Source organism: Diplotaxodon limnothrissa, linkage group LG15 (genome assembly GCF_057381915.1).
Source record: "Diplotaxodon limnothrissa isolate DT_005_m linkage group LG15, D_limnothrissa_male_GT1.1, whole genome shotgun sequence".
Taxonomy (NCBI): Eukaryota; Metazoa; Chordata; class Actinopteri; order Cichliformes; family Cichlidae; genus Diplotaxodon; species Diplotaxodon limnothrissa.
Window position 1 is genome coordinate 26,515,312 of NC_140610.1, and position 26,312 is coordinate 26,541,623.

The 26,312-nt window shown below is 41.6% G+C and overlaps 2 protein-coding genes across 4 annotated transcripts in view; both read left to right on the forward strand.

The window, feature by feature from the left end:
* Positions 1-3,206: 3,206 nt before the first annotated feature.
* Positions 3,207-6,185, forward strand: gje1a (gap junction protein epsilon 1a). Its single transcript, XM_085373278.1, has 4 exons — positions 3,207-3,245; positions 3,644-3,826; positions 4,577-4,774; positions 5,988-6,185. Exons 1-4 carry the CDS (start codon positions 3,207-3,209, stop codon positions 6,183-6,185), a joined length of 618 nt encoding a protein of 205 aa, XP_085229404.1.
* A 7,343-nt stretch (positions 6,186-13,528) lies between these two features.
* Positions 13,529-26,312, forward strand: part of vta1 (vesicle (multivesicular body) trafficking 1) — a 60,864-nt gene continuing 48,080 nt past the window's right edge. For all 3 annotated transcript variants that reach the window (XM_085372705.1, XM_085372706.1, XM_085372707.1), the window contains exon 1: positions 13,529-13,699. In XM_085372705.1, coding sequence (XP_085228831.1) covers positions 13,609-13,699 — 91 coding nt within the window. In that variant the 5' untranslated portion in view covers positions 13,529-13,608. The remainder of the gene's footprint in view (positions 13,700-26,312) is intronic.

Sequence of the window (26,312 nt, forward strand, 5' to 3'; positions counted from 1 at the left end):
GCGTTCCATCATTCAAATGGACAAATTCACTTTAAAATTCGCTCTCGGCGGCTGAGCGTAGCTTTGTCTGTCACAGCCACAGATGGCCGAGTCAGAAGTGCTGCAGAGTCATTTGATCCGATGTGATTTTCTTTAAAAGAGCCAATCTGTCGTCTGATCGCTTTCATGTCAGGTTCGCATAATTACGAACTACGCGTGGGTGTAATTAGAACCCAGCCTTTTATCGACTGACTTATTTTCCTCTGAGATCACTTTTAAGAGCAGAAACTGTTAAAGATGCAGGTCATTCCTCCTCAGCTCTCTGTAGCTGTTACAAAAACGCAGCCAGCAGCACCTTCAGTCAAGCGGCGTCCCATCATCATTATTATTATTATTACTGTGATTGCAATGGAGGCATCATTTTGGGCTTCATTTTCCAGGGGTTCAAATTTCTGGGACCTTGCTGACCTGGTGACCTGATGAGCTTCTAGAATGACTCTTATCAGCTGAGAGCACACCTGGTGATGTCAGCCTGGTGCTTAACCTTTCGATGTTTAATCAGGAAGAGATTCTCTGAGTAAAATTATCTCTGTTCCCAACAGTCATCCAGGAATTATCTGTTCGTCTTCGCAAAAACACGGCAGCTGTAACCAAACACCTCTGGACTGAAGCTAAAGCGCCCAGATCTCAGCAGGTCCCAGTTCCACAGTGAAGGCTGTGAGCGACGAGGTCAGCGGCTGATGCGGACGCGCGTCTCCTGTTAGAACTCTGGAAAGCACTGAAAGCGGGCTGTCAGTCGTTCTGACAAACTTCTCTGCTGCAGAGGAAACCTGCAGTCTGCTGCCACAGTCGACTGTGGACGGGTTTCTCTCTTCCCCTCAGAGCGATGGTTCAGCATTACATCTCACTCTCTGCTCCCACAAACATCATTACACGATCTGTGCTTTGTGAATCAACGCCCCTAACCTCAAAAACCATGTCAATGTTTGAGTTAATCACGCCATCGATTCTTGTTACAATCAGTTTCATCTCAGCATCCGTCCACTCTACATTTATTATTATGATGATGATGATTATCATTATTATTTGACCAGGATGTCCCACTGAATCTCTAAGAATGGAGACCTGACCAATGTAACACTGCAAACACACAATATCAGCTGCATGACTGACAACGTGATATACACCACACACCTACAACATGAAACACCGTGACCTCCCAAGAAACACATCCACACCCCCTTCACTGCGTTCCTGCTTTTTCTTTCAGCAGTAGGCCGACAAACATATCAGCGCTACTCATAAAGAGGACGATATTGAGTGAGAGACTTTGCATTTGGAATAAAACATGGAGACGCAGGAGGTATTAAAACTGAGGAGGCACACCACCATCATCACAGGCAAAAAAGTGGCTTCAGCAGAATAAAAGTAAAGCTACATTTTTTATTCCATTTATTCTTATGAAACATTTTCCTTCACATAATTTTTGTGTTGTTTTTGTGGTTCTGGAGAAAAGAAAGAAGAATCCACTAAAGTCCATTGTCAGTTTTTATTGGGAAACAAAGTCTGAGTCGAACTTTTGGAGTTAAAATAAATAAATATTATTAACAATATTAACATCTTATTTCATGGTACATTAATTACTGGAGGTTTATTAAAATCTCTCAAATCTTTTAAACGTTTATATACAGAGCTTTTTTTATTATTATTAGAATGTTTGTATTGCGCATGCCCGGTACCAACAGTGGCTCACGCGCTTTTACGCACGGCGTCCTCCTCCAGGTATCACACCTGGCTGTGGAAAACTCACATAGTTAGGACGGGTAACGCCGGATACTCCAAGAACGGACCTTCAAATTAAAAGCACAACATCGCCAAAAAGACAATGCGGCATTAAAAAGTCTCCAAATATTTATTTAGCCTTTTTAAGCTTCACTCTTTGTGTATAAAGAAGAGCTTAGTTTGATTCTTTTTAATGTATTTTAGATTTTTTTTAATCATGCTAAATATAGTTTTTATTTATAAAGCATTGCTCTTTAGCTCTTTCTTTCTATTTTTGGTTTTTATTTTACTTATTTAGAAATTTTTTCTGTAAAGATTTTTTCTTTTTATATTTGCCCGTTTTTATTTAATGATGTATTTCAGACATATTCAAGTGTTTTATGAGGTTCTTGTGGTTTTATTTTTCATATACTCGCTCTGAATCGCAGTTATTTCACTCATATTTCTGACTAATCCTCAGGTGTTTGTTAATCCCTCTGTTCCCTCCGTGCACCTCTGGATGTGTTCAGAGCTGGGACCGGAAGTCGCGCAGGGTTATCCGTGTGGCTTGACTGCGCTCTCTGTCCCGCAAAATCCCGCAGCTGGCATGAGTTTAGGATCCGTGAGTGGAAAAAAGAGGGGGGAATGAACAACACGCCGCCAGGATTACGGTTGGTGTGTGGACTTTTATTTCACTTTGTCCGCTTTTGGTTTTGGGGGATTTGAACTTTGATCGGGTTTCTTTCTGTGTGGCTCGCTCGTGGCTCTTCATCGGACTGTATTTGGGACCACAGCCGCTCCGTGAATGCTCTTCCACAAGTATTTACAGTGCAGGGTGTGTTGTCATCACTCTTGTTTTCGACAAAATGTTTTCTCAGAGCTGATTAATCATGTGTCCATTTCAACTTTATGAAACCAAAAATGATGCTTTAGTTAAGTTCTATAAAGTCCATAATTCTATTTAATCTCATTAATACAACAGCCTGTGTGTGAAAATGTTACAGCTCAGTGGGTTTTCAAAATAAAGTTCCAGATCGTGAGCATGACCGTTAGAAAGTGTAAGTTCTGAGGTCCCGTGGAGCTCCCGGGTTCTTTAGCGCACTGTGTGCTTTGTATTTAGTTGCGTGTTTGCCATCTCTCTCTGCATTGTGTTGAACAGGGGAGTGTTTTTCGCTGACATAGTTCTGTAGGGATTATAATGCAGGGAGCACATGCCCTCATGGCCCATTGTTGGCCCCTCTGTCTCTGTTGTCTCTCTTTCTACTGAGCGAGTCAATTGATGGAGGGATAAAAGGCCAAAAATATGCACTGACATGGCTTTCAAGAGAGAGAGAGAGCGGGGCAGAGGGTCAGTGGCAGATTTGGTAGACCTACTGTTGGTGGCCTGTACCCAGAGCCGGCAGCAGACAGGCCATGAGGGCCCAGAGCAGTCCTACAATTAAACGGGGAACACCGAGAAGCAAGCCATGTCTTTAAATTACATCAAAAACTTCTACGAAGGATGCGTAAGTACATCACTCAGACTTATTGGAAGGCTCTTCCTCTAACCGGAGCCTGCCTCACCAAAGCTTTGACAGTTAGAGAGAAGCAGTGCTTAACACACGTCCCTCCCGTGGCTTAAAATGAAAAGACATTAAAAAAAAAAAATTAAAGTCAATCTTCATTTTGCTTCAGTCTTTATGTAGCTGAGCAACATATTTGTGAGCCAAGAGGCTCTCTGCTTTGTGTGAGTGCCATTTGGGCCCTTTTCTGATAAACATGAGATGGGAAATGTTTCCTCTCAGTGGGTTTTGTTTTAGCCTTCAGAGCTCAGGGCCTCCAAAGCAGCTGCTTTTATCTGGCTGACAAAAGATGTTTTTCCTCTTTATATGTGTGTGTGTGTGTGTGTGTGTGTGTGTTCCAGCTCAGGCCTCCTACAGTGATAGGCCAGTTCCACACCTTGTTCTTCGGCTCCGTGCGGATGTTCTTCCTGGGCGTCCTTGGATTCGCCGTCTATGGGAATGAGGCGCTGCACTTCAGCTGCGACCCTGACCGCCGAGAACTCAACCTTTACTGCTACAACCAGTTTAGGCCCATAACACCGCAGGTAGGAGTCGTCATCCAAACTTTCATCCCTCTGATGTCACAAACCAAAGCAGAATGAGCTTTTAGAGGTTCCATCAGCTTTTATTAACACGAAGTAAATGCTACAAAACATCCGAACAATTCTAAATATCCCAAAATGTCTGTAAATGTTGACCACCATTACAGATCATATTGAGTTTGAGTTCTGAGAAATCGCATGTGTACAATGAAGAAAAGCAGTTGTGAATTATCAGTTTGGATAAATTCTGTTGAAGAATACAGTGTCCTGCATGAATCAGGGAAGTTTCCAATATTCCAGCTGAGGCATGTTTGGGGACAGATGGTGATGTGTCCAATCCAATAAAAAGCATTTGCAGTCAGAAAACGGTCGCAGGTGGTTATCAGCATGAACGGCTTTTTTCCGTATTGGGGGAAAATTCAATTTGGGAAAGAACATTTCAGCAAACATTGAACTGCAAATGACCAGATTCCCGCCTGCTGCTTTTCCAGAGACACAAATCCTATATTTCACTGATTTCCACCATCTGGAAGGCCAATTTAAAAGCAGTGTCTGAAGTCATGCACAATAAATGGACTTGTGTTCTTTTTACTTTGTTCTTTAACTTTCTATCCCTATTTAACCTTTTTATCCTTCCCCCGATTTTCATCCTTGACTTGCTGCTCTTGTTGAAGTCCTCTTCCTGCTTCAATCCATCAACTTTACTTCCATGAGCTTTTCTCACTTCCCCTGCGTTGTTCCTCCCCTCTTCAGGTCTTCTGGGCATTACAGCTGGTAACAGTCCTAGTTCCTGGAGCAGTATTCCACCTTTATGCCGCCTGTAAGAACATAGACCAGGAGGAGATCCTCGAGCGACCCATCTACACAGTCTTCTACATCATTTCTGTTCTCCTGCGCATCATTTTGGAAGTCATCGCCTTCTGGCTACAAAGTCATCTCTTTGGCTTTCAGGTCAGTCGGTGAGAAATGTGACACGATAAATATTTTTATTCATATGTTCACCCATATTCACACCAAAGGATGGCAACAATGAGAACTGTGACTGTGTCTGGAATATAGTTTTTTTTTAAACATTTTATTTTGTATTAATACCCAATTTTAATAGTTATAACTGTTTAGAATGAAGATTTAAATTTATTATACATACCTACAATGTAAACAAACCTATTAGTCCATCTGACATAAAAATATTTAAACATCTGTCCAAAACAAATTCAGAAATTTAAAAATTATATTATTTATTGGGCAAATAATAAACTCGATTCACATTTGATATCCAAATTTAAACCAGCACACTGGACTCTTCTGAGAAGTCAGAAATGAATCAAACATGACATGCAAACACTACAATTAATTTTTCTCTTCAGGAATGTAGGTTTATTTATCAAGTTTGTCTTCTGATAGAAAACAAATAATTTACATGTAAAGTAAAGTAAAGTGTGCGTGTTAGTCCCCATAGGGAAATAGTTCCTCTGCATTTAACCCATTCACCCAGTGAAGCAGTAGTGAATAGGAACCTTTAAACCTGACAGAAAAAGTGATTTGATTTATATTGTGATAGATGATGATATCCACTGATATGAGAAAAGATATTGGAGCCTATCCCAGCTGTCATAGGGCACACCCGAGGCAGGGCACACCCGAGGCAGGGCACACCCGAGGCAGGGCACACCCGAGGCAGGGCACACCCGAGGCAGGGCACACCCGAGGCAGGGCAGCAGACAGACAACCATTCACATTCATGGACTAGATGATGGAATCGAACTTGGGATCTTCTTGATGTGAGGCTACTGACCGCCCCACCATGCAAATATAATTGGTATATAAATGTCATTATTATGATGGCAGAAAGGTCAGATTTTGCTACCTGGTAAATTGACCTTTATTACAGTACAAGATAAGTCTCTTTAGGCATGACGTACCAGGGAAGTTTGCCGCTTTACTTTGATCATGGATCTGTTCCTGTGTGAAAACGTAGTAATTGTACTTTTTGACTCTGTTTTAAATGGTCCGGCACATAATAGGTACAGCCAGAGTAGATACATTGGCAATAATGCCGATCAAATTCCTGTCTTCATGAGTTGTAAGGTTTGAGCAGCCAGTGGCTAGAAGTTGAGATAAGAATGGAAGCTTCAGTGCCTCACATTTCTCTCTTTTTCCCCAGGTTCACCCACTGTACATGTGTGATGCCAGTGCTTTGGAAAAGGCTTTTAATGTGACAAAGTGCATGGTACCTGAACACTTTGAGAAAACCATCTTCCTCAGTGCCATGTACACCTTCACCGTAATCACCATACTTCTCTGTATTGCCGAGATATTTGAAATACTCTGCCGACGACTGGGCTATCTCAACAATCAGTGACACAAGTGCACAGATAAAATGACTTGTGGTAAACCTGTATGACACCTTATCTGCCAGTTATACCGGGCTCCTGCCGGCTACGGCTGGACCTTTATAAAACAGGGAGCGAACAGAAGACCAAAACCTCACCTGTGGTCAATCGTGAGTAAGTGGCACTAAGAAATTTGAGACAGTCCAACAATGTTAGAGCTGGCAAGTCTGAAATAACTTCCAGAGTTTAACCATAACTATAGAGTGATGATCCCTGGTTGTATATCAGATATCAGTGGGTCTGTACTGGTTGTGTCCAAAGGTGTTGTGTGGCCAATAGTTACCTCTTACTGAACACTTGGGGATGGACTAGAAAGACTTTTGGTTTTCTTTTTTTTCCTACAAGACATGGCTGAATGACAGACTTCATGGTGCTACTAAAAACTCTTTCCAGATGGATTACAGCCCAATGTCAAACACCTCAAAGGCCCATAACAATCTTTTCTTGGAGTTGTACCTCAGATCTGACTATACAGAAGAAACCCCAGAAGCATTAGCTGCACACATTTTTTTCTAAAGCGCTTTGAGTGCTCAGATGAGTAGAAAAGCGCTATATAAGAACCAGTCCATTTACCATTTAAAGGGCCTAACATGCACTAAATGCATCATGGTTCATCGAGCCAACTTGATGCATCCTCTGTGGACTCTGTTCACTTATGGAGTGCCAACCTAAACAGTTCTTCTTACGGTGCAAAAAGATCTGACTGGAAGGCGTAAGGTCTTCATGTAATGTAACTGTTAACAATGCAATTAACTGAAGAGCTAGTCACATTATTCTGTATAAAGTGCAGATGAACGTAACTGTCTAGCTTGCCTTTCAGGTGGCAACCACCAAACGTGACAGGCACATCGCAGAGCTGGCCACAGATTGTCACTCATGCCATGCATAAGAAACTGTCATCCAGTAACCTTACCCATGGGCGAGTGAATTGCAGGTGCCATTGCTTCTGACACTTGTATGTGTGACAGTTATCGCTTACAATGTGTGTCTGATGTTGCTCAAGGTCTGTTTTGACCTTCACTTCAATCAACACAAGCGCCACAACTTTGTTGTCATTTCATATAGGATGGTAGTTCTTAAACAACTTGATCATCAAGCTCATGTGCTGGTTGAGCCTAAACATATGCTTGAGTTTACCTCAGTGAGATTAAAAGGCATCTTCAGACCACCGATGCGTCTTACCAAAGATGCCATTGCTAAAATGGTTGCTATGTAGTGTTTTACTCTTCAAGGTAAAGATCTGCCCAAAGATGCAACTTATTATGAAATGGGTTTGATGCAATGAACTACGAAAAGGAAAACACCTTGTAATGTATATTTTAAAAAAACTTTATCAAAATCTATCACCTGAAAAATCTGAGTTAAAAAGTTACAATTACATTTGGCTGTAAAAATGTGTTGAAATGAAAAATTTTCAGTTATATAGTAGTACTAAAGTTGTAATGGTTTTGAAATTTCTGAAACAAAGCATCAAGCTCCATTTAGAACATTCATATGTTAATTTTTTGTTAATAGGTATTTAATAAAATCCTACTGGCAGATTTGTTGAAATCCAAGCTGGAGAAGGTTCAAGCCATTCATGGTTCTGAACGTTCTGGGACACCAGAAGAGGTGTCCTCAGTCCCCCGCCTTTGCTTCACCCTTTTTTCTTTGCTTGAAGTATTAATACTTTCTGTAATATTTTCCTTTGGTGTCATTGTCCATGTATTTTGAAAAAGATTACCTCTCATGTTTTGTAATGTTTTATTTTTAATCAGACATCCATCCAACTTTTGTTATGAAGTTTTCAGCAATCTGTTCATCATCTCAGGTACAAAATTGCATTACACGACAAAAGTGGATCAAACGCTCTTTCCGAACCCTTTTAAACCCTTAACCCTTTTCCTCTCTCTGTGTCATCACTCCAGTTGCAGGATTTAGAAGGGTTTGAACCAGGTATGTGACTCCTGTGATTTGGGTTTGTCTGCGTTCTGGTATCTGTGACTGGACGATGGTTTTAAATTTTGCCTCTAAAAGTTCTGTCACCAAGACTAAGGCCTGGTTTGTATGAAATTAACAACTGCAGATGAATTTGGCAGGATAAAAGGTTTCGAGGTGGTGCAAATAATGAACAAATCCAGGAATCTCACTGGATAAAATGGGATAAAACTAATTTAAGTCCATAGCAGTGGTCTATCTCAGTCTACTGCTCAGGTATACGAGGTGCTATCCAAAAAATTCAGAGACTAGGGTGATAAAAGTAAAACCCATACCTGATTTAAATGTAGCTACCGTCCCCTTCACAGTAGTCACCTGATACAACGATCCATAGTTTCGGCTCGTTAACCACACCTGGAACACTCCCCGAAAGTCCCATTTTTCTCATTGGTGCTGCTTCCGTTCAATGGTGCAAATCGTTTCTTTCTTCTTTTTTTTTCACCTGCAAGGTAACACAGACTAGTGTAACATTCACCTAAGCTGCTTCTGGCACCTGTTGCATGTTAAGAAAAGAACTTCTGAGGGAGAAGTCAGTTTCTTTTACTAGACTGTACACATTTACTTTCTGGTTACCAGACAAGCTGGCTAGTTTACTTGCAGTTAGCAATGCAGCTACCTTAAACAGCTCATGCTTCTTTGTCCACTAGCTAGCAAGTTGCCAGAGCACATCACATTTCTATAGGTTTTAAGCCTCTGTTCATTTAGTGGGCTAGTTTCAGTCCTTGTGAAAGGTACTGTTTATAAGGTTGGGGAAATCTGTAGTCAGTTGAAACTGAAGAAGTCACCTGGATGAGTGGCGCAATGTTTCTCCCACTGAAAACGCTATGTTCAGATGAACAGAATCAACTTTTGGGGGTTTTAAGCCTCTAGTAATTTCAGAGGGTTGTGTCAATCTTTCTGGTGTGACCAAGCTAACAGGTTAGTTTCATGCTATCATCTGTAATTTTGAAAAACAAACCCAGGACATTTAAAATCCACAAGAAGAAAATGTTTTGCTCAGGTTGGCCAAAGTTCAGCGTTCACTTGTTAGCTTTTACCATAAGCTAATTTGGCAGGGTCAAACCTCGGGGCTAGTCTTGGTTAAGAGCTTAATCAAATTTGTACATGAAGCTGTGTTTATCTGTCTTTGAATGATTAACTTAGAAGAACTTGGAAAGCAGAGCTTGTTGTATTTTTGCAAGGCTGATTCACTGATAATTAACAGAACTGGAGAGATTGGAAATATTGGGGGGTATATGTGATATTAAACATATAATCTAGTTATTAAAAAGGTGGCCACAAATTCTCAGCTTGTTCTTTTAATGAACTCATGTAAAAGAAGTCAAAGCGTCAGCATAAAGTAGGGAGGTATATGGGTTATGTAGCACCACTGTAAGCTAATTTACTTCTTTTGGCCACTAGTATCAGGGTCATTTGTGGAAATTCAGGTATGGCACACAGAGTACACAACAATGCAAATTCATCTTTATTTTTTTTATACATCTTTGATTTTTACCAGTGATGTTATGTTAGTTGTTAAAATTGAGTTGAGGTTTATTACATTTTTGACCACTGTTTGTCTCTATATGAAAATATTTTGTCAAAGAGGCAAAGTTTACAACCAGTGCATCCATATTAAAACAGAAATCTGTTTGCTACAGTTTACTGAAGGTGACCAGTAAATTCTGACTTGTTTTGTCTTGAGATGATTATTAAAAAGTCCTACAATTGTCTTTGTTTCATTGTTGATTGACTTGACTACAGAGTACTACAGACTACGGTATTTATAGAGAAAAGTGTGTATATATATAAGGGGAATATACAGGGAGTGCAGAATTATTAGGCAAGTTGTATTTGTGAGGAATAATTTTATTATTGAACAACAACCATGTTCTCAATGAACCCAAAAAACTCATTAATATCAAAGCTGAATGTTTTTGGAAGTAGTTTTTAGTTTGTTTTTAGTTTTAGCTATTTTAGGGGGATATCTGTGTGTGCCGGTGACTATTACTGTGCATAATTATTAGACAACTTAACAAAAAACAAATATATACCCATTTCAATTATTTATTTTTACCAGTGAAACCAATATAACATCTCCACATTCACAAATATACATTTCTGACATTCAAAAACAAATCAGCGACCAATATAGCCACCTTTCTTTGCAAGGACACTCAAAAGCCTGCCATCCATGGATTCTGTCAGTGTTTTGATCTGTTCACCATCAACATTGCGTGCAGCAGCAACCACAGCCTCCCAGACACTGTTCAGAGAGGTGTACTGTTTTCCCTCCTTGTAAATCTCACATTTGATGATGGACCACAGGTTCTCAATGGGGTTCAGATCAGGTGAACAAGGAGGCCATGTCATTAGTTTTTCTTCTTTTATACCCTTTCTTGCCAGCCACGCTGTGGAGTACTTGGACGCGTGTGATGGAGCATTGTCCTGCATGAAACTCATGTTTTTCTTGAAGGATGCAGACTTCTTCCTGTACCACTGCTTGAAGGTGTCTTCCAAAAACTGCCAGTAGGACTGGGAGTTGAGCTTGACTCCATCCTCAACCCGAAAAGGCCCCACAAGCTCATCTTTGATGATACCAGCCCAAACCAGTACTCCACCTCCACCTTGCTGGCGTCTGAGTCGGACTGGAGCTCTCTGCCCTTTACCAATCCAGCCACGGGCCCATCCATCTGGCCCATCAAGACTCACTCTCATTTCATCAGTCCATAAAACCTTAGAAAAACCAGTCTTGAGATATTTCTTGGCCCAGTCTTGACGTTTCAGCTTGTGTGTCTTGTTCAGTGGTGGTCGTCTTTCAGCCTTTCTTACCTTGGCCATGTCTCTGAGTATTGCACACCTTGTGCTTTTGGGCACTCCAGTGATGTTGCAGCTCTGAAATATGGCCAAACTGGTGGCAAGTGGCATCTTGGCAGCTGCACGCTTGACTTTTCTCAGTTCATGGGCAGTTATTTTGCGCCTTGGTTTTTCCACACGCTTCTTGCGACCCTGTTGACTATTTTGAATGAAACGCTTGATTGTTCGATGATCACGCTTCAGAAGCTTTGCAATTTTGAGACTGCTGCATCCCTCTGCAAGATATCTCACTATTTTTGACTTTTCTGAGCCTGTCAAGTCCTTCTTTTGACCCATTTTGCCAAAGGAAAGGAAGTTGCCTAATAATTATGCACACCTGATATAGGGTGTTGATGTCATTAGACCACACCCCTTCTCATTATAGAGATGCACATCACCTAATATGCTTAATTGGTAGTAGGCTTTCGAGCCTATACAGCTTGGAGTAAGACAACATGCATGAAGAGGATGATGTGGACAAAATACTCATTTGCCTAATAATTCTGCACTCCCTGTATATATTATGATGGATGGTTTTGGTTCACGTTGGTCCACCCGTTGAGGTGATGAGGTACATTCAGACATATACACATGCATACCCTACGATCATTATTGTAAGATTATTTTCCATTGATTCATTGTTTTTATGCTTATCGAACTCAGAGTCAGAGGTGACTGACCAGCTATTATATGGTAATGGTGATAGCATGTGGTATAAAAGATTTCTTGAATCTGTCCTTGTGGCAGTGAGCTGAGTCAGTCTGTTAGAGAAGGACTGCTGGCTATCCAGTGCGTAATGCAGAGGGTGGTCAGTTTGTTCAATTAATTTATCCAGACCACATCTTCAGAAGTGTCCAGCCAATCTCAAAGCCACCTTTCCTGATCAGTTTATTCATTCTATTGATGTCGACAGCTCCAACGGCGCTCCCCCAGCAGACCAGATTGAAGTACACTGCAGTCGCCACAGCTGACTGATAGAAAATCATAATTTTGCTGCACACATCAAAGGATCTCAGCTTTCTCAGGAAACAGAACCTGCTCATTGCCTTCTTGTATACAGTCTCTCCTTGTTAATATGTACTACCAGGTACTTGTATTCCACCACACCAGTATCCTATCACAGGACAGACACAGGGTCCCTCTGAAGCTGCTCCCCGTCTTTCTGGTCTTATTGATATTCAGAAGCAGATGATTCGAAATCTTCACCACACCATAAAGTCTAGTGCTCTGTACCTCACTTCCTGCCCATCACTAATGCATCCAACCACTGCAGGTGTGATGACCCAGGTTGATACTGAAAGTCAGAGGTGCAGAAGGTGAATCAGAGTGGAGACACTCCAGTGCCCCTGTGAAGCTCCTGTACCGTACTGTACATCTCCAAATCAGAGAGTCTCACACACTGGCCTGCCGGGTAGTCAGTGATCCACAAGAAAGTGGATCGCTGACATCCTTCTCTTTCAGCAGCAGTGGCTGCATCACATTTAATTTACTTGACAAATCAAATAAGGTGATCCTCACCATGCAGTTTTTTTCTGTCCACGTTAGTCCAAAATAAATTAACCCACTGATGGTTTGATTTGTAACCCCACCAAACATTTTCTTATGAGTTTACAAACTGAATTGTTACCGTCTTACTCGAAACATGATGTTCTTTTGTAAACTACGGCCTCACTAGAGTCAAAAAGTTCATGATTTGTGTCCAGAATTTTACCTGCTAGTCTGCATGCCGACTGTTCAGAACATATTTCGTGCATCCAGGGAGGCTGCAGATAATAAATACAGCTTTGCTCATCATCAATTACTACCGCCTCATCCAAATCCAAGCTACATTTGGATTCAAAGTCTGTTTGTGTGCAGCAGCCTTGCAGCTAAGCTCCTCAGTTCCCATGAATAAAAAAAACCCAATAAAATACAGTATAACCGGAGCCAAAAAGTGCAAAACTGAGTCATCAAGGGAGTGGGTGGGCTTGGACCAGAGTCGACCAGTCAGCCAACAGATTCTCACGACCTCATTACCCAAAGCCCTGACCACATTAGCATTCCAAACCTCATGGACTTCAGTCCAGCTCAAGGTTCGGTGGGAACTGGGCAGCATGAAGCTTAACACACCAAATTTAATCATACAACAGCATATGGACCAAAGAAATATATAGTCACTCATCCAAGTGACGTCTTCAGTTTTGGAGACTGAAGAGGTCACTTGGATGAGTGACGAAAAGTTTCTCCCACAAAACGCTACGTCCAGATGAACAGAATCAACTTTTGGATATTATATTGCTAGTTTTCTTCAGTTTATTGTTGTCCAAAATTCTTTGACATCTTCCACCAATAATATATTTTTATTCAGGCTCATAGAATATGTATTATATCATAGTTTCACCTGTAGTTCTTTGGTTTAATGAGCCTCACCTTGAGATTCAAACCCTCACCCAATACTTCAGCGAGATGGTGACGTCATCGTCCCGTCTGGGCGGCCGCTCCTATTGGACAAACACGCGGAAGTACGGAGGAACTCTTGCTAACAACAACAGTCCATTCTGGTGATTTGTTCGAGCTCGCTGGATCGGTTTTAACTCCACCATGGCTCTGCCGGTTCAGTTCAGAATCATCCAGCACCACCTGCGGACCGCGCAGGAACACGAGAAACGGGACCCGGTGGTGACTTATTACTGTAAGTGTGTGTTCTGATTGGCGTTAGCAGCTACTGTTGTTAGCATGACAGCTTTGTTTACCTGAGAGCTGACAGCCGCCTGAGCTTAGGACCCAAGCGTTTTATCCAGAGGGGAAGTTTAAAGTAAAAGTCCTTACAGATTGTGTGAGATGTTCAAGGAGTCGCCGAACTGCGGCGTTAAATCACTCCGCTCTTTGAACGTCTCACAGCGTTAGCTCTGACACCTCCAACTTCATTAGCCTCCTAACGTTCCCTTAGTAACAGGGACCATTTGGGAAATTCATAAACTGTTCCCCTCACTGACTCAGATAAAGAAAGTCCTCCAGATTCCGTTCTGTGAGGCTGTAAACCTGCTCTGCTTTCATCCTGCTAAATTTAGCTGAAGTTTGGAACAACCCAGAAACTGTCCAGGTAACCGTACCTGGCTAGCTGCCAGTGAGGTCTGGAGTTAGCAGACAGGAAGTACCGGCCAGAACGTTCCAGGGCTGCTTCAAAGTCTGACGTGAAGTCCTCGTCCAGCTAGTTTTTTTTCTTCTTCTTTGTCCTGCTGTGTGTCACAGAGTCATGAGCCTTCACAGTCAGCTGTGAACAATGGGCTCCACCCCACTGCCTGCATACTTCACCTCCACATGACTCATGAGTTTTTTTACCAGTCTGTCACTATGTTTCACACCAGTGCATACCTGCTGAAACCCAGTCGCACTTTCCTTACACAGTGGCAGTATTTTCTACAGAAGTATAATGCAGCCGCGTGATGAGAAGTTATATATTCAGTATACCTCACCAATCCACAACATCAATTTTGTCAGGACACTTGAGACGGCAAGATTAAGAACCTACAATATTATTATTACTATTTTTAATCCCATAATTTTATGAACCTTTATAAGCAGCATTTGGCAATAGTGGTGTAGAAGAACTCAGATTTTACAGGAAAATATCACCAGCAGAACTGGAACTGATTGGTGGGGGTGAGTGGAGAGGGATGAGGCCAAAACACAAATAAATTATGGGAGAGAGAAAAAACAAAAAATAGAAAGCTTGCTTAAAGTATTGTAATCAAGGACAGAAATTCCAAGAAAATGCTTGTATCTCCGATCTCAAGTAGAATATGAAAATTGGCCTGTTTTCTTTTTTCTTTTTTCTTCTGAATTAATGAGATGCCTTAAAACCTTTGAAACCTTGATTTGATGGACAGTGATTTGACCATATTTACGTCAAATCCTGGTGTCTGTGAGATATTGACTTCTGTGTTATAGCTGAGTGTTTAGATGTATTTAGGCTGACGACTTTCTGGTGAGATGCAAAACATCCAGCCAATATTCCCAAAACGTTGATTCTGTTCATTTTCAGCAGATGGAACGTTTCATTGTTCATCCTTGTGACTGAACATAGTCTACTCTCTGGGATTTCCTGGATTAATGAGCGGGCAGTAACAGTAGCATCTACAGTATGTTACTCAAACACCAGTGCCTCCCGGTCTTTCATTCCACACCAAAGTAAAAGTGCCGTGGGGGGTATTAATGGTCATGAAAGAGAAAAACTGCAGGTGGTTTTTGGTTTGTTGTTTGGTCAAGTGACTGCATAAAACTTCCATATTTTTCCTGGTGATTTAAACCAATATGATGCTTAAGTTTCAGGGATCGTATCACTTCTACACTTTTGTTCAATATTTACTCTGAGAACAGATAAGCTGTTCCACAAAATTCTGTTTTTATTTTTCATTTAATAGGAAACCACCAAGTAATAAGAGCTAGTCTTGTAAGTTATACATATATATATATATATATATATATATATATATATATATATATATATGTATGTATGTATGTATGTATGTATGTATGTATGTATGTATGTATGTATGTATGTATGTATGTATGTATGTATATATATATATATATATATATATATATATATATATATATATATATATATATATATATATATATATATGTGTGTGTTATTTTCCTTATTATGCAAAGTGTCGTGTTGACATGTTTTTATCAGTCTGAACTATGTATGCTTCGATTTATTAGATTTATATTCACTTTGAAATCAGCCATTTCACAGATTTGTACAACTAACTTTGTGCACATTAAAAGCAGGTGTGATGAAGTATTAACAGTAATTTATAATTGTTTATGGTATTCATTTCTCTCCTTCACTATCACAGATGTTGAAAATCGTACAACATAAACCACAAAAACCCGTCCTGCTGGGTTCTTTCTGTGTGCCGTTTGTACGTTCTCCCTGTACTTGCTTGGGTTCTCTTTGGTACTTTGGTTTTCATGCCACAGCACCAACTGGAGGATTCTAAACTGGAGGTAGGCGTGAATGTGAGGTTTTCTGTGTCTCTGTGTTAGGCCTGTGATGTACTGGCAACCAGAGGCCGCTCTCAGGTGTGCTCAAGGTGCTGATCTGCGCTGATCGAGCAAAACCAGCATCGGTGAAGAGACGAGTGAGAGAGAGACAGAAACCAAAGTGTTGTTGTTACTCACTCACAGTTTGGACACACACAGAAAACTGTTGTCTTGACGCACCTCCAGACTGCTGATCCTTTGCTAACAGGCATCGTCCCACTGTCTCTGATGTCTGATCCACCTTTTTGGGTCAGTGTTGGTCAGAATATCACATCACAGTCATCAGCGGTCCACGTAAATTATTTCAAATGCTCTATTGAAAGATAACGTTTTGGTAGAAAGGTGCCCAGTCCTCAGCCTTGTTTCCTGTTAAGTAGGGCAGAGTGTGTAAAAGGACTGATTGGTGATGCAGAGGGCACAGCAGGGACTGAGTCTGACCCAGTTGAGCTGATGTAAGTGAGATGCACACGAAGAGGTATATCAACGCAGGAAAAGAGAGTCAGATCAAAACCAGGAGCCCACTGACTGACAGGCAGACGGACAGACGTGTGCTTCCTGTGACAGCTGAGGTGAAGCTTCTGGGAAACAGCTGTTAGGCCACATCTTCATAATGTGGCTGCAGCTTTAAAAAGCTCGTTTTGCTTCAAACAGGCAGAACGGGAAATGGGACGGTCATGGTCATCACTGTTTTCAAGGCATGCTTTGCTCTGTGTTGAACCTGTGTTTGCTCACCTTTACCAGCCTGTGGATGTACACGATGGCGTGTGTGGCTGAGCTCAAAATGATGGCAGGCGATCCGCCACCATCATCAAACCAGATTTTCCTCTTTTAAATTTGGCTGATTTTTCACCCACCTGTCATCTTTTTGTGAAAGTGAAATACTTCAGCGCTGCTGCTATTTTTATTCTGTCACTCTGAATCTCCCCCGGCGGGTCCAAACACTGACCCTTTTACTAGACTACTAGACCATACCTCCCAGGGACGGTCATTATCATTCCTTGGGGGTGGCGGCGCTCTTTGTGCTGTTTCTGGTTATTAATTTGCCGAGCGCCGCTTCTGTCCATGGCACGTGAAAAACACTCTGCTGCTGCTCATATTAGACGATTAAATTGACTCACCTCTCCAGTCTGTTTTATTCTTTTTTTTTCTTTGGTTTTTTTTTGCCTCCTTGGTCTCTTTGCTGCGAGCTGCTCTGTGCAGTGCAAACAGCCTAAAAACAAAACCCTGTGAACACTAGATGAATGTTCTACCAGATGATCTCTTGGGGGAATTTGGACTGTGAGACACCAGCTTTGGCCCTGCATGTCCTCTGGATACCCCACAGGACCTAAAATATGGGCTAAGTCTGGTTTCAGCAGACAACCATTAAAGGGTAGTAAGATGTCAGATCCATAGTTTGAGAAAACAAAAAACATTTTTTTAATTGAAAATAGTTACAGAGAGACTTTATTTATCCCAAATAAAGTCTCTCTGATTCTGATATTAATTCTGATATTAATCATGCAATATGTTTGTTGTTTTCTCGTGGTTGTTTATCAGCAGGTACAGCTGTGGGTGTGGTCTGCAGTTCAGGTGTGAGTCTGTATTTGGAGCCCAGTTACCTGTCAGTGTTGTGTGTGTCCTCTGGTCAAGTGCTTAATGGATTTTATACTGCTTATGTTGGGAACATGACTGACGGAGCAGATAAGCAGTTTAACTGTATCTGAAAGCAGCAACAGCAGCCTTTTATCACTCAAGTTGATGCGGAGAGATAAACATGACGGACAAGTCCGAGGAGGGTGAAGGTGAATAGCCCAAGCTGCCTGCACTCAGTGTGTGTTTGTGGTGTGAAAGGTGGCCCCGTCAGTGTGGATGTGTGCTGGACCAGTGACCCAGTCAGACCACTGGAGGTCAGCAGCACCATGTGTCTGGGCCTCAGAGGGAGAGAGAGAGAGAGGGAGGGGCAGGTCGTACACTAACTTTAACAGGGAACGTATGTGTGTTTAAGGGATGGGGAGCAGTGGACTATGAGTGTGTTTCGTCACCATATTAGCAAGAAGATGTTTTTAAGAATAAGATGTGACGTGATGAGTGAAGCAAGGCTTAAAAGAATAGAAATAGGTTAATGCTCATGTATACTGATTATGGGAGCAATAACACTAGAGCTGGAATAACAGATGTCGGCCATGTCTGGAGTTGGGTGCATGTTTTTGGTAGCAGGAAAAAAGGAAATGGCAGAAGGAAGCTTTGAAATATGTAAAAAAACCAAAAAAACAACAACACTTGTCGGCCTTTATAGGGGTCTGCGAGGTCTACAATTAAACTGAATCAGATCATTCAGAATCAGTGTACAGTTCCTACCAAGCATGCTTGCAGGTTTTACCCTGATGTCACTCTTTGATTAGTGACATTATGAAGGCTTTGATACCTTGAGATGAGCATGTTAGCTGTCACTATGCTGGTATTTTGAAATGGATGGATCTGACTGAAACTGTACACCAAAAACCTGTCATGGACAACCATCCTTCTTGATCCTTTTTTTAAAAGTCAGTGTGACCTGAAACTAGCAACTGGGCCAGAAAAGTCATCTGAGTCACAGAGAAATGGACATAGAGACATTTCCACCCAACAAATATGGCTACCAGTTCTAAAGTTTAAAAATGACTCTATTGTATTGGTTATTGGCTTCAGTGATGAGAAACCCATACATGAGAAATGTGAACTGGTTGGAGATGCTTGGTTAAGTGACCTCAACAAAAGTGCGCTGCAAACTCTGCCAAACTGCCAGTAAGAGGAGTGAAAAACAGTTGAATTTAATAAAAGGACTGGCACAAGAGTCTTCCAGGACTCTATTCATTCCTGCAGGAAAACACAGCAACACCAGCCAAGTGGAAAACACTGGAAAAGAGCGAAAAAAAATTCCAGAGATGAGCAGCAGGTGGTGAAAAAGACTAAAGTTGCGACTCGATAACGCAGGATTTCATCACCTTTACTGCGCTGCAGACTGTGAATGAGACTCTCATCTGTTACCGTCAGAATCTGCTGAAGGCAAAACTTTGTGAAGAAACCCACATTTACAGCCCGTTGCTCGTGTTTCAGTCTTCGGCCTGGCTCTTGTTCTTTGGGCCAGCAGCTTGCCCGTTGTCTCTGACTCAGATTTACTGTGAGCTGAACTGATTTTACTCCAACTCCCTCTACAGGTAGGGCTGTTCGATATAACGATATATATCAGATGACGATATAAAAACATCTATCGTTTCATTTTACGCTATCGTTTGTTTCGTGGTGTCACAAAATAAACTGTTTACGGCAATATTTTTTCATTGTTTTGATGGTCACTGTAGTGGCTATATTAATTTTTTAAAGTTCTCTCTTTCTCTTATATTTTATATAACCACACTACAGACAGACAAGCACCTGTTTTTATGCGTTGTGGTTAGCAACAACGATGGTAACACCATCGTGTGTCTGCTTGTTTATGTTCCACATAAACCTTTCACAATAAAGCTCAAGATCCTGTTGAGACTTTTCAAAATAAACTGAATCACGTGTAAAAGCAGATTATTTACGGATGAGAAGTAAAAAAGAGCCGCCAATAAACCTTCGACTCAAACGTTAGAACAGGCTTTTCCCTGCAGCACGCCGTGTAATAAATACTCACAAAGAAAACAGCGGCCGTTACAACTTATGTCTAAAAATGTATCGTTTCATGCATCGGTTAAACACTCGACTCCAGCTACATGACGCGCAGCTGGAAACGCTTCCCGCAAGACGAGCTGCCCGAGATTCACAGAATTTACAGAAAATGTTACATTTTTGTGATTTATATTGTTATCGGACGATAGAATTCTTATATCGGGATATGAGATTTTGGTCATATCGCACAGCCCTATCTACAGGGAAGATACTGAGGTAGAAATACTGCATTAATATTAACAGGGCAGCTGGTTTGAGACTGACTGTTGGACCAGTTGGTCAGGTGGGGAAAAACAGTGCATCGCACAAACACAGAGCTGATAAAAGACATATGAGGAAAAAATTATTTCATGTACTCTAAAAGGCACTCACATCAAAGTGGTTGCATCCATAATTTTCTGCATTAAAACGGTAACCTGCGTGTATTGTTGTCATGCAGCTGTAAAGACCAAAACCATTTTGTATCAGGCTGAAAACAAAGTTTGGAAATATGAACATGTCTATGGAGACTGCCTCACTTTTGAAGCATCAAGTGGCCATTAGAGGAACTGAAGCTCTTATCTGCCACATTGATGGCTTCAAGTTGCATTTTGGTCCTCGTATCAGTCATTCCTGTTAACAAGTGACAAAATCAGACTTTTAATTAGACTTTTATAAGTGTGCATCCCTGAAGTAAACACAATTTACTCCCCACCTCCGCTCACACTAAGGTGATAATGCTGCTTCTTCTTTTCTCTGACAGGTTCTTTTTCTCAATCACTGAAACAAATTGAAAACTGCTGCTAATTGGCTAACAGATGGTTGCAAATCTGGCATTCCAGGGGAAGGAATAAATGTTACAATAAATTGGAAATCTGACAGTTGTCTCCAACAGAAAGAGAGTGTGTGTGTGTGCGTGTGTGTGTGTGTGTGTGCGTGTCTGTGTTATTCAATTAATTGTACCAAAGTAAAGGTGTGCTTCTTCGAGGTGCTTTGAGGCGTTATGACTGGCAGTGCAGAGTATATTTTCAGCGAGCAAACATCTGAACATGCAGAACTTCACAAATAACTCATCAGGGAAGCCGTCCATCATGTGGGTCTGATGAGGCCAGGGCTCGCAGAGATTTATTTCCATCCTTTTTGTCTGACTGCTAGAGCGTTTACCATCATTCAGCCTAGAGCTGGGCGATAGAACGATAACGATATGTATCGCGATATAACTTTTACTCGATAGAGAAATTAAGCTATCGCGATAGACCTCGCCGCTCTTGTCCTCAAAAAAAAAAAAAAAAAAAAGGTCAGCCAATCCAAATTAAGTAGCGCAGAGCCGAACCAATCACAGCCGCAGCGTCACGTCGCGTGACTTGTTACGTACAGCACAAGTGCCAAGCCGCACGTGTGTTTGTTTGGGAAGCAGCCAGCGGGTAATGGAGCCAGCGCGTAATGGAGGAAATGAGTGTGCCGACTAGAAAAATCAACCGAGCGTGACCGAAGAGAAAACAGATGATGGTTCCAATGCCGGAGAGATTGTCAAACGGAAGAGCCATAGAAGTTCCGTAGTGTGAAGGTATTTCGGCTATTTCAAGTCTGACAAAAACAGAGTAGCGTGCACTGTAAATTGTGCCGAAAGCAAGTCTGGAAATACAATAAACTGGTGCATGCGTCACACTGTGCGCCACGTTATTGTTTCGGTGAAATGAATTTCTACAATACTGTTACTGTTAATTCTACTCTCTGCAGTGTTTAAATGCTTACATATACACACAGTTACTGTCCCTCCACACTTACGACTCGGTTCTGCTTCTATGCCCCAGCTTTGTTTACTTTTTCCCACCGAGGCTTCTAGACTTCTGATTGGCCAACATTTAGGCACGGTTAGGAATCTAGCGCCACCTGCTGCTTTGGCATGTTCATAGCAGCGTTTCCCTTCATTTCTGCCTTTATGTGTGGACGGGATTATTTTTTAAAACGAAAATGGAAAATCTCCGTTTTCAAAAATACCCGTGTACGTGTGGACGTAGCCTCAGTCTCTGACTGGAAGCGCTAATTCGTCATTCGGCTTTTGTCAGACTAAAGTAACTGTTAAAACAGTTTGAAAAGCTAAGCTATACAACAAGGAGAGATTGAGAATTTCCTTTTAGTTCTCAGTTTATTTGATATTGACAAAAGTTAGTCAGTTTTGTCTGTTCTTCTGTAAAACAAACTAAGATTTATTTTTAGAATTAATATTTTGTTTCTAAGTGGAATTGACAATTTAGTCTGTTTCGTTTGTCCTATTTTGAAACTTAAACGCTTTAGCGGCTGCCTTTTGTGTAGTTTACAATATTTGCCTTTATTTATCTGAAAAAGTCTCATGTTCCTTAAGTACATCTACCCTGTTGAACTTATTATGGGAAATAAATATTTAAATAAAAACAAGCTGCTGATTATTTCACATTTTACTTGTGAGCAACGGCACATTTAAATCTTACAAATATAGTTATTTGGCTTATATCGTGATAGATATCGTTATCGCCTGAAATGAAAAAAACATATCGTGATATGAAAAAATCTCATATCGCCCAGCTCTAATTCAGCCTCAGCTCCACATCAGCAGGTCGATCTAAATTAGCCAGCTAATGCCAGGCAATATTTCACCTCACCTCCACCCCAGAACAGACCAATCAATGGAGGTTTGAGTCAACGCCATGATTTGTTTAGCTGTAATGAAGCCACATAATTCACCTGCAGCTCCCCCGGCCGACAGCACTTGGAAGCGTTACAAATGCCGTTTCACACTGATTGGACTGTCGACGTTATAAATGAGGAGAGGGTGAACACGGGTACCATCCCTCTGTCTGCGGGAGGGGAACACACTCCTCCTTTTATTTGTATGTAATATCCAAACATGCATGCAGCTTCTTCTTTTTTTTACTTAAATTTTTTTTAATTCACTGTTTTATTCATTACTGCACTGATTGGCTGTGATTATTTGGCTTCCTCAGAATGATTGGATTCTGATAAACAGGACTTTGCTGAGTAACCTGATGGAAACTGGGACCATTATGTCTCACACTCAATCCTCCATCCTCTCCCCGCCGAGCTTTAAAACATTTAGAAAGAATAAGACCTACCATGTAATTAGTTTGGACTGCCTGGGAAGTGGGCACAGTGGCAGACTGTGCCAGTTCAGCCGTCGCTGCGTCCACATGCTGGCTATAATTACACGATTTCAGAGTTTGCAGCTGAACGTGATGATTATCTCTTCAGCATGAAGGGAATGATACTAGTGTGGTGACAGTGGTCTAGATTTTCTTAATGACCCTTACTGTAGTACAAGACATGACCTCACTAGAGATTTATAACTTAGTCTTAGTTTCCAACTAAGTTCAAACAGAACAGTGTGTGACTGGTTCTGGCTCCCACCAGCTTTCCCTAAAGTTTTAACAAATGAAGCCATCTGGCGAAATGGAAAGTTCTGAGGAAAATTACCGTTGACATCCGAGACAGAATTCATTGTGAGGTGTGATTCTCCTGGCTGATGTAACCTGATTCAAGCTTACCTCTGTGAATTACACGCTGTCACTATATTGTCCTGAGTGGATAAGGTCAGCTAAATCATTCCAGTGCTGATCTGATAAAGCGATGTGACCGTATTCACATCACTTCGTCAGCTAACGTTACCAAACCATCACCGGATTCATCCACGCAGCCAAGTTAAAGCTAGCTAGCCAACTCTACTGCTTGGTAACATTATTTGTGCATGTAAATGTGGCTTCTTCTCCACACATAGAAGTTAGTCATGGAGTGCTGGGATCAACTGCATTTACATTATACATGCTTCCTTGAGGCAGTATTGTTCAAAAGCTCATTGCTATGCAGATGGTCTATCTGTGAAGCCAGTTAAACTGCAGCCTTGTCTCTAAAGAATAAAATCCTGGATGTTGTAATTTTCTTGTCTCACATTTAGATAAAACTGAGGGTGTTATACAGTAAGTCTTGAGCTACACCCTTCTTTACATTTTGCAGGAAAATGGGTAATGGGTGGCATTTTTCATATGCAGTGATTTACTGCACACTGTGTGGTGTGCCAAGTTTTCAGCTTGTTGGTGCAAAAATTAAATTTTATGCTGTCAAACTATGTTATCTTTGGCATTTTTCATAAGGTTGAATGAAGAAATGGGAACAACAATGGAGGTTACGCCGAGCTGCTTTTAATACCAAAACCAAAGAAATGCTGTGAGAACAGCAGAACAGATATGACAGAGTTTCTTGTTCTTAATGATCTGTTCCCGTCGTGCTCGGTTTCTGTGTTCGCTGTTGCAGTCACGCTTTACAGCATGTTGTGCTGGAATGAACCTCCAGAATCTGTGGCAGTGTGTTCACTCTGTGGGCCTCGATTGTCTTCTGGTCACACTGAACGAACAAACACACACACACACACACACACACACACACACACACACACACACAGAGCGACTCAGCTATTCTCCATAATGAAGTCCTTGTCATTCATATGACACAGAGACTGCTCTGGCCCACGTTCACATTGGCACAGAATGTCAAAAATTGCATCGAGGCGGTGGCGGCGTCCTGCCAGCACCATTACAGGAGGGTTAATTATTCACTGCTAAATATATTTTCTTACAACAGTCACTGTCACGCCAAGAGATAAACGAGGAAATTGGGGAAACTGCTGTGTTGACAGAGCAGAGTTTAGTGTCTGTACACGTGAAATCTCTGCTGTAGAAGCCTCTGCAGAAAACTTGGGCAGCACATCACAGGTCTACCTGATGTGGCTCACATCGTACTGACTGGTGTTGACGTGCTCAGTTATGTGCTGTGCAACCCAATGAATGCACTGTCATAACAAATCAGCAGTAAACCATCCCGTCAGGCACCGATGGCCGAGAGGCTCACTGTTCCATCCCGAAGATGCTCTCTGACCACAGTCCCTGCATCCAGCTCACCTCCACACACACAGAGAGGCAAATTAGACCGATATCAGAGTCCTCAGAGACATAGAAGTCAGAAAGCTGCACTGCTGCCAGTCACGAGCTGAACTTTCTGGAAATGGAGCTTCTTGCTTTTTCACTGCATTTGTTCAGTGTTTCGTCTAACACCTTCAGTGCACATCCTTTCTCACAAACTTTTTCCTCTGCGTGAGCTGGCAGCAGCAGCCCTTCCACTGAAGCTTATCACCTCTGAAAAACAAACGCCGGAGCTAAAAGCATTTTTTGGACCCTACTTACTTTTGGGAGTGCCAGCAGAGAGGGAAGCTCGTCAGAGACCCTATAATCGCAGGAAACAAAAGCCTGACAGGTTTTAACACTTGAAGCCATCGTCTCCTCAGAGGATGTGTCCCAGCTGGCGTGCTTTCAGGCTTTTGCAGCTTTTTGCAGACCGGAGGGGCATCGAAGGTTTAACTTGCGATGCCTGGTTTAAAATGTCTGGTAGCTGATGTGGATGATTTATTTCCTGTGAGATGAATGCAGGTCACTGAGATCAGTTAAAGTCCTCCTGTGTGCTGATATCTGTGCAGCTGAAGTCTACACTGCTGGTTTAAAGATGGAATTAAATATAATTTAATGTAATTTATCAAATTCAGATGTTTTGTTTAATTCTGAGTGTTTTTCATTTTAAAACAAACTACTATTTATGTGTTGCAGTGACACTGGTAGCTGCTGTCCTTTACTGGGCTGCAGAGAGCTGTTGATGCTTACATGTAGTTTTCAGGGTGAGAAGAATAAACTGAACAAAATACAAATTAATGAAAAATGATTCCTATGCAGAAACAAACTGCACCTTCACTCACCACAAGGGGGCTCCAGCACTGGTTGTGTGTGTGTGTGTGTGTCTGCAGTCTAACTGTGTTGGGTTGTGTTGTACAGCGCGATGACACAAAGCCTTCCTTTGTCAGTCTGCTGGAGGACCCGCTGTCTGTGTGGCTTGCTGCTCTCTTGTTCATGCGTACATGCGTACATGCGTGTCACACTGGTGCCGCTCTTTGGAAACACTGAGTGCTTCTGGCCTTGGCGGCTGGACAGAGGCTCCCCGCCATTCTGCTGCTGTGAAATGGGCCATTGTTCTGCTGATGCTGCGCAGGGCTGTGACTCAAACATGAGGTGGAAACGGATTACTCAAATATATGCAGAGTACAACACGATGTTTATGGTCTCCTGGTAACTCGACAGGCCCGACCGTCCACGCTGGAATACTGCTTAATATTCAGGCTTTCTCTCTCCGCTGCAGCAGACGCTCTGAGCACAGCCTGTGCATGTTTCAGATAACGTACAATAAGTGTAGAGTAATTGTGGGAGCAATATCAATAGGTGGAATTTTATTTAGTTATGTTTTAATGTTTATTAACGTTTCCAGCTCATGTCATGTCGGCCGTGTCTGACCAACAAACTATAACCCGGAGATTTTCAAATTAAAGGCATAAAACAAAACAGACAAGTTGCAACCTTTGAGTTTTGTTCAATTAATGAACTAAATTATAAACATAATTATAATTAGTTACTCAGATTTCTTACCGTGCACCATTCCACATGCTTTCAGCTCTATATTCTTCTACTAGAGTAGCTCTGCATGATTTACAATTTACAGTAATCTTT

Bases quoted from the DNA above. Each gene is read 5' to 3' on its own strand.
- gje1a (XM_085373278.1), top strand. From the start codon at position 3,207: ATGTCTTTAAATTACATCAAAAACTTCTACGAAGGATGC. The intron at 3,246-3,643 runs GTAAGTACATCA...TGTGTGTTCCAG, and splicing joins AAAACTTCTACGAAGGATGC to CTCAGGCCTCCTACAGTGAT. The intron at 4,775-5,987 runs GTCAGTCGGTGA...CTTTTTCCCCAG, and splicing joins GTCATCTCTTTGGCTTTCAG to GTTCACCCACTGTACATGTG.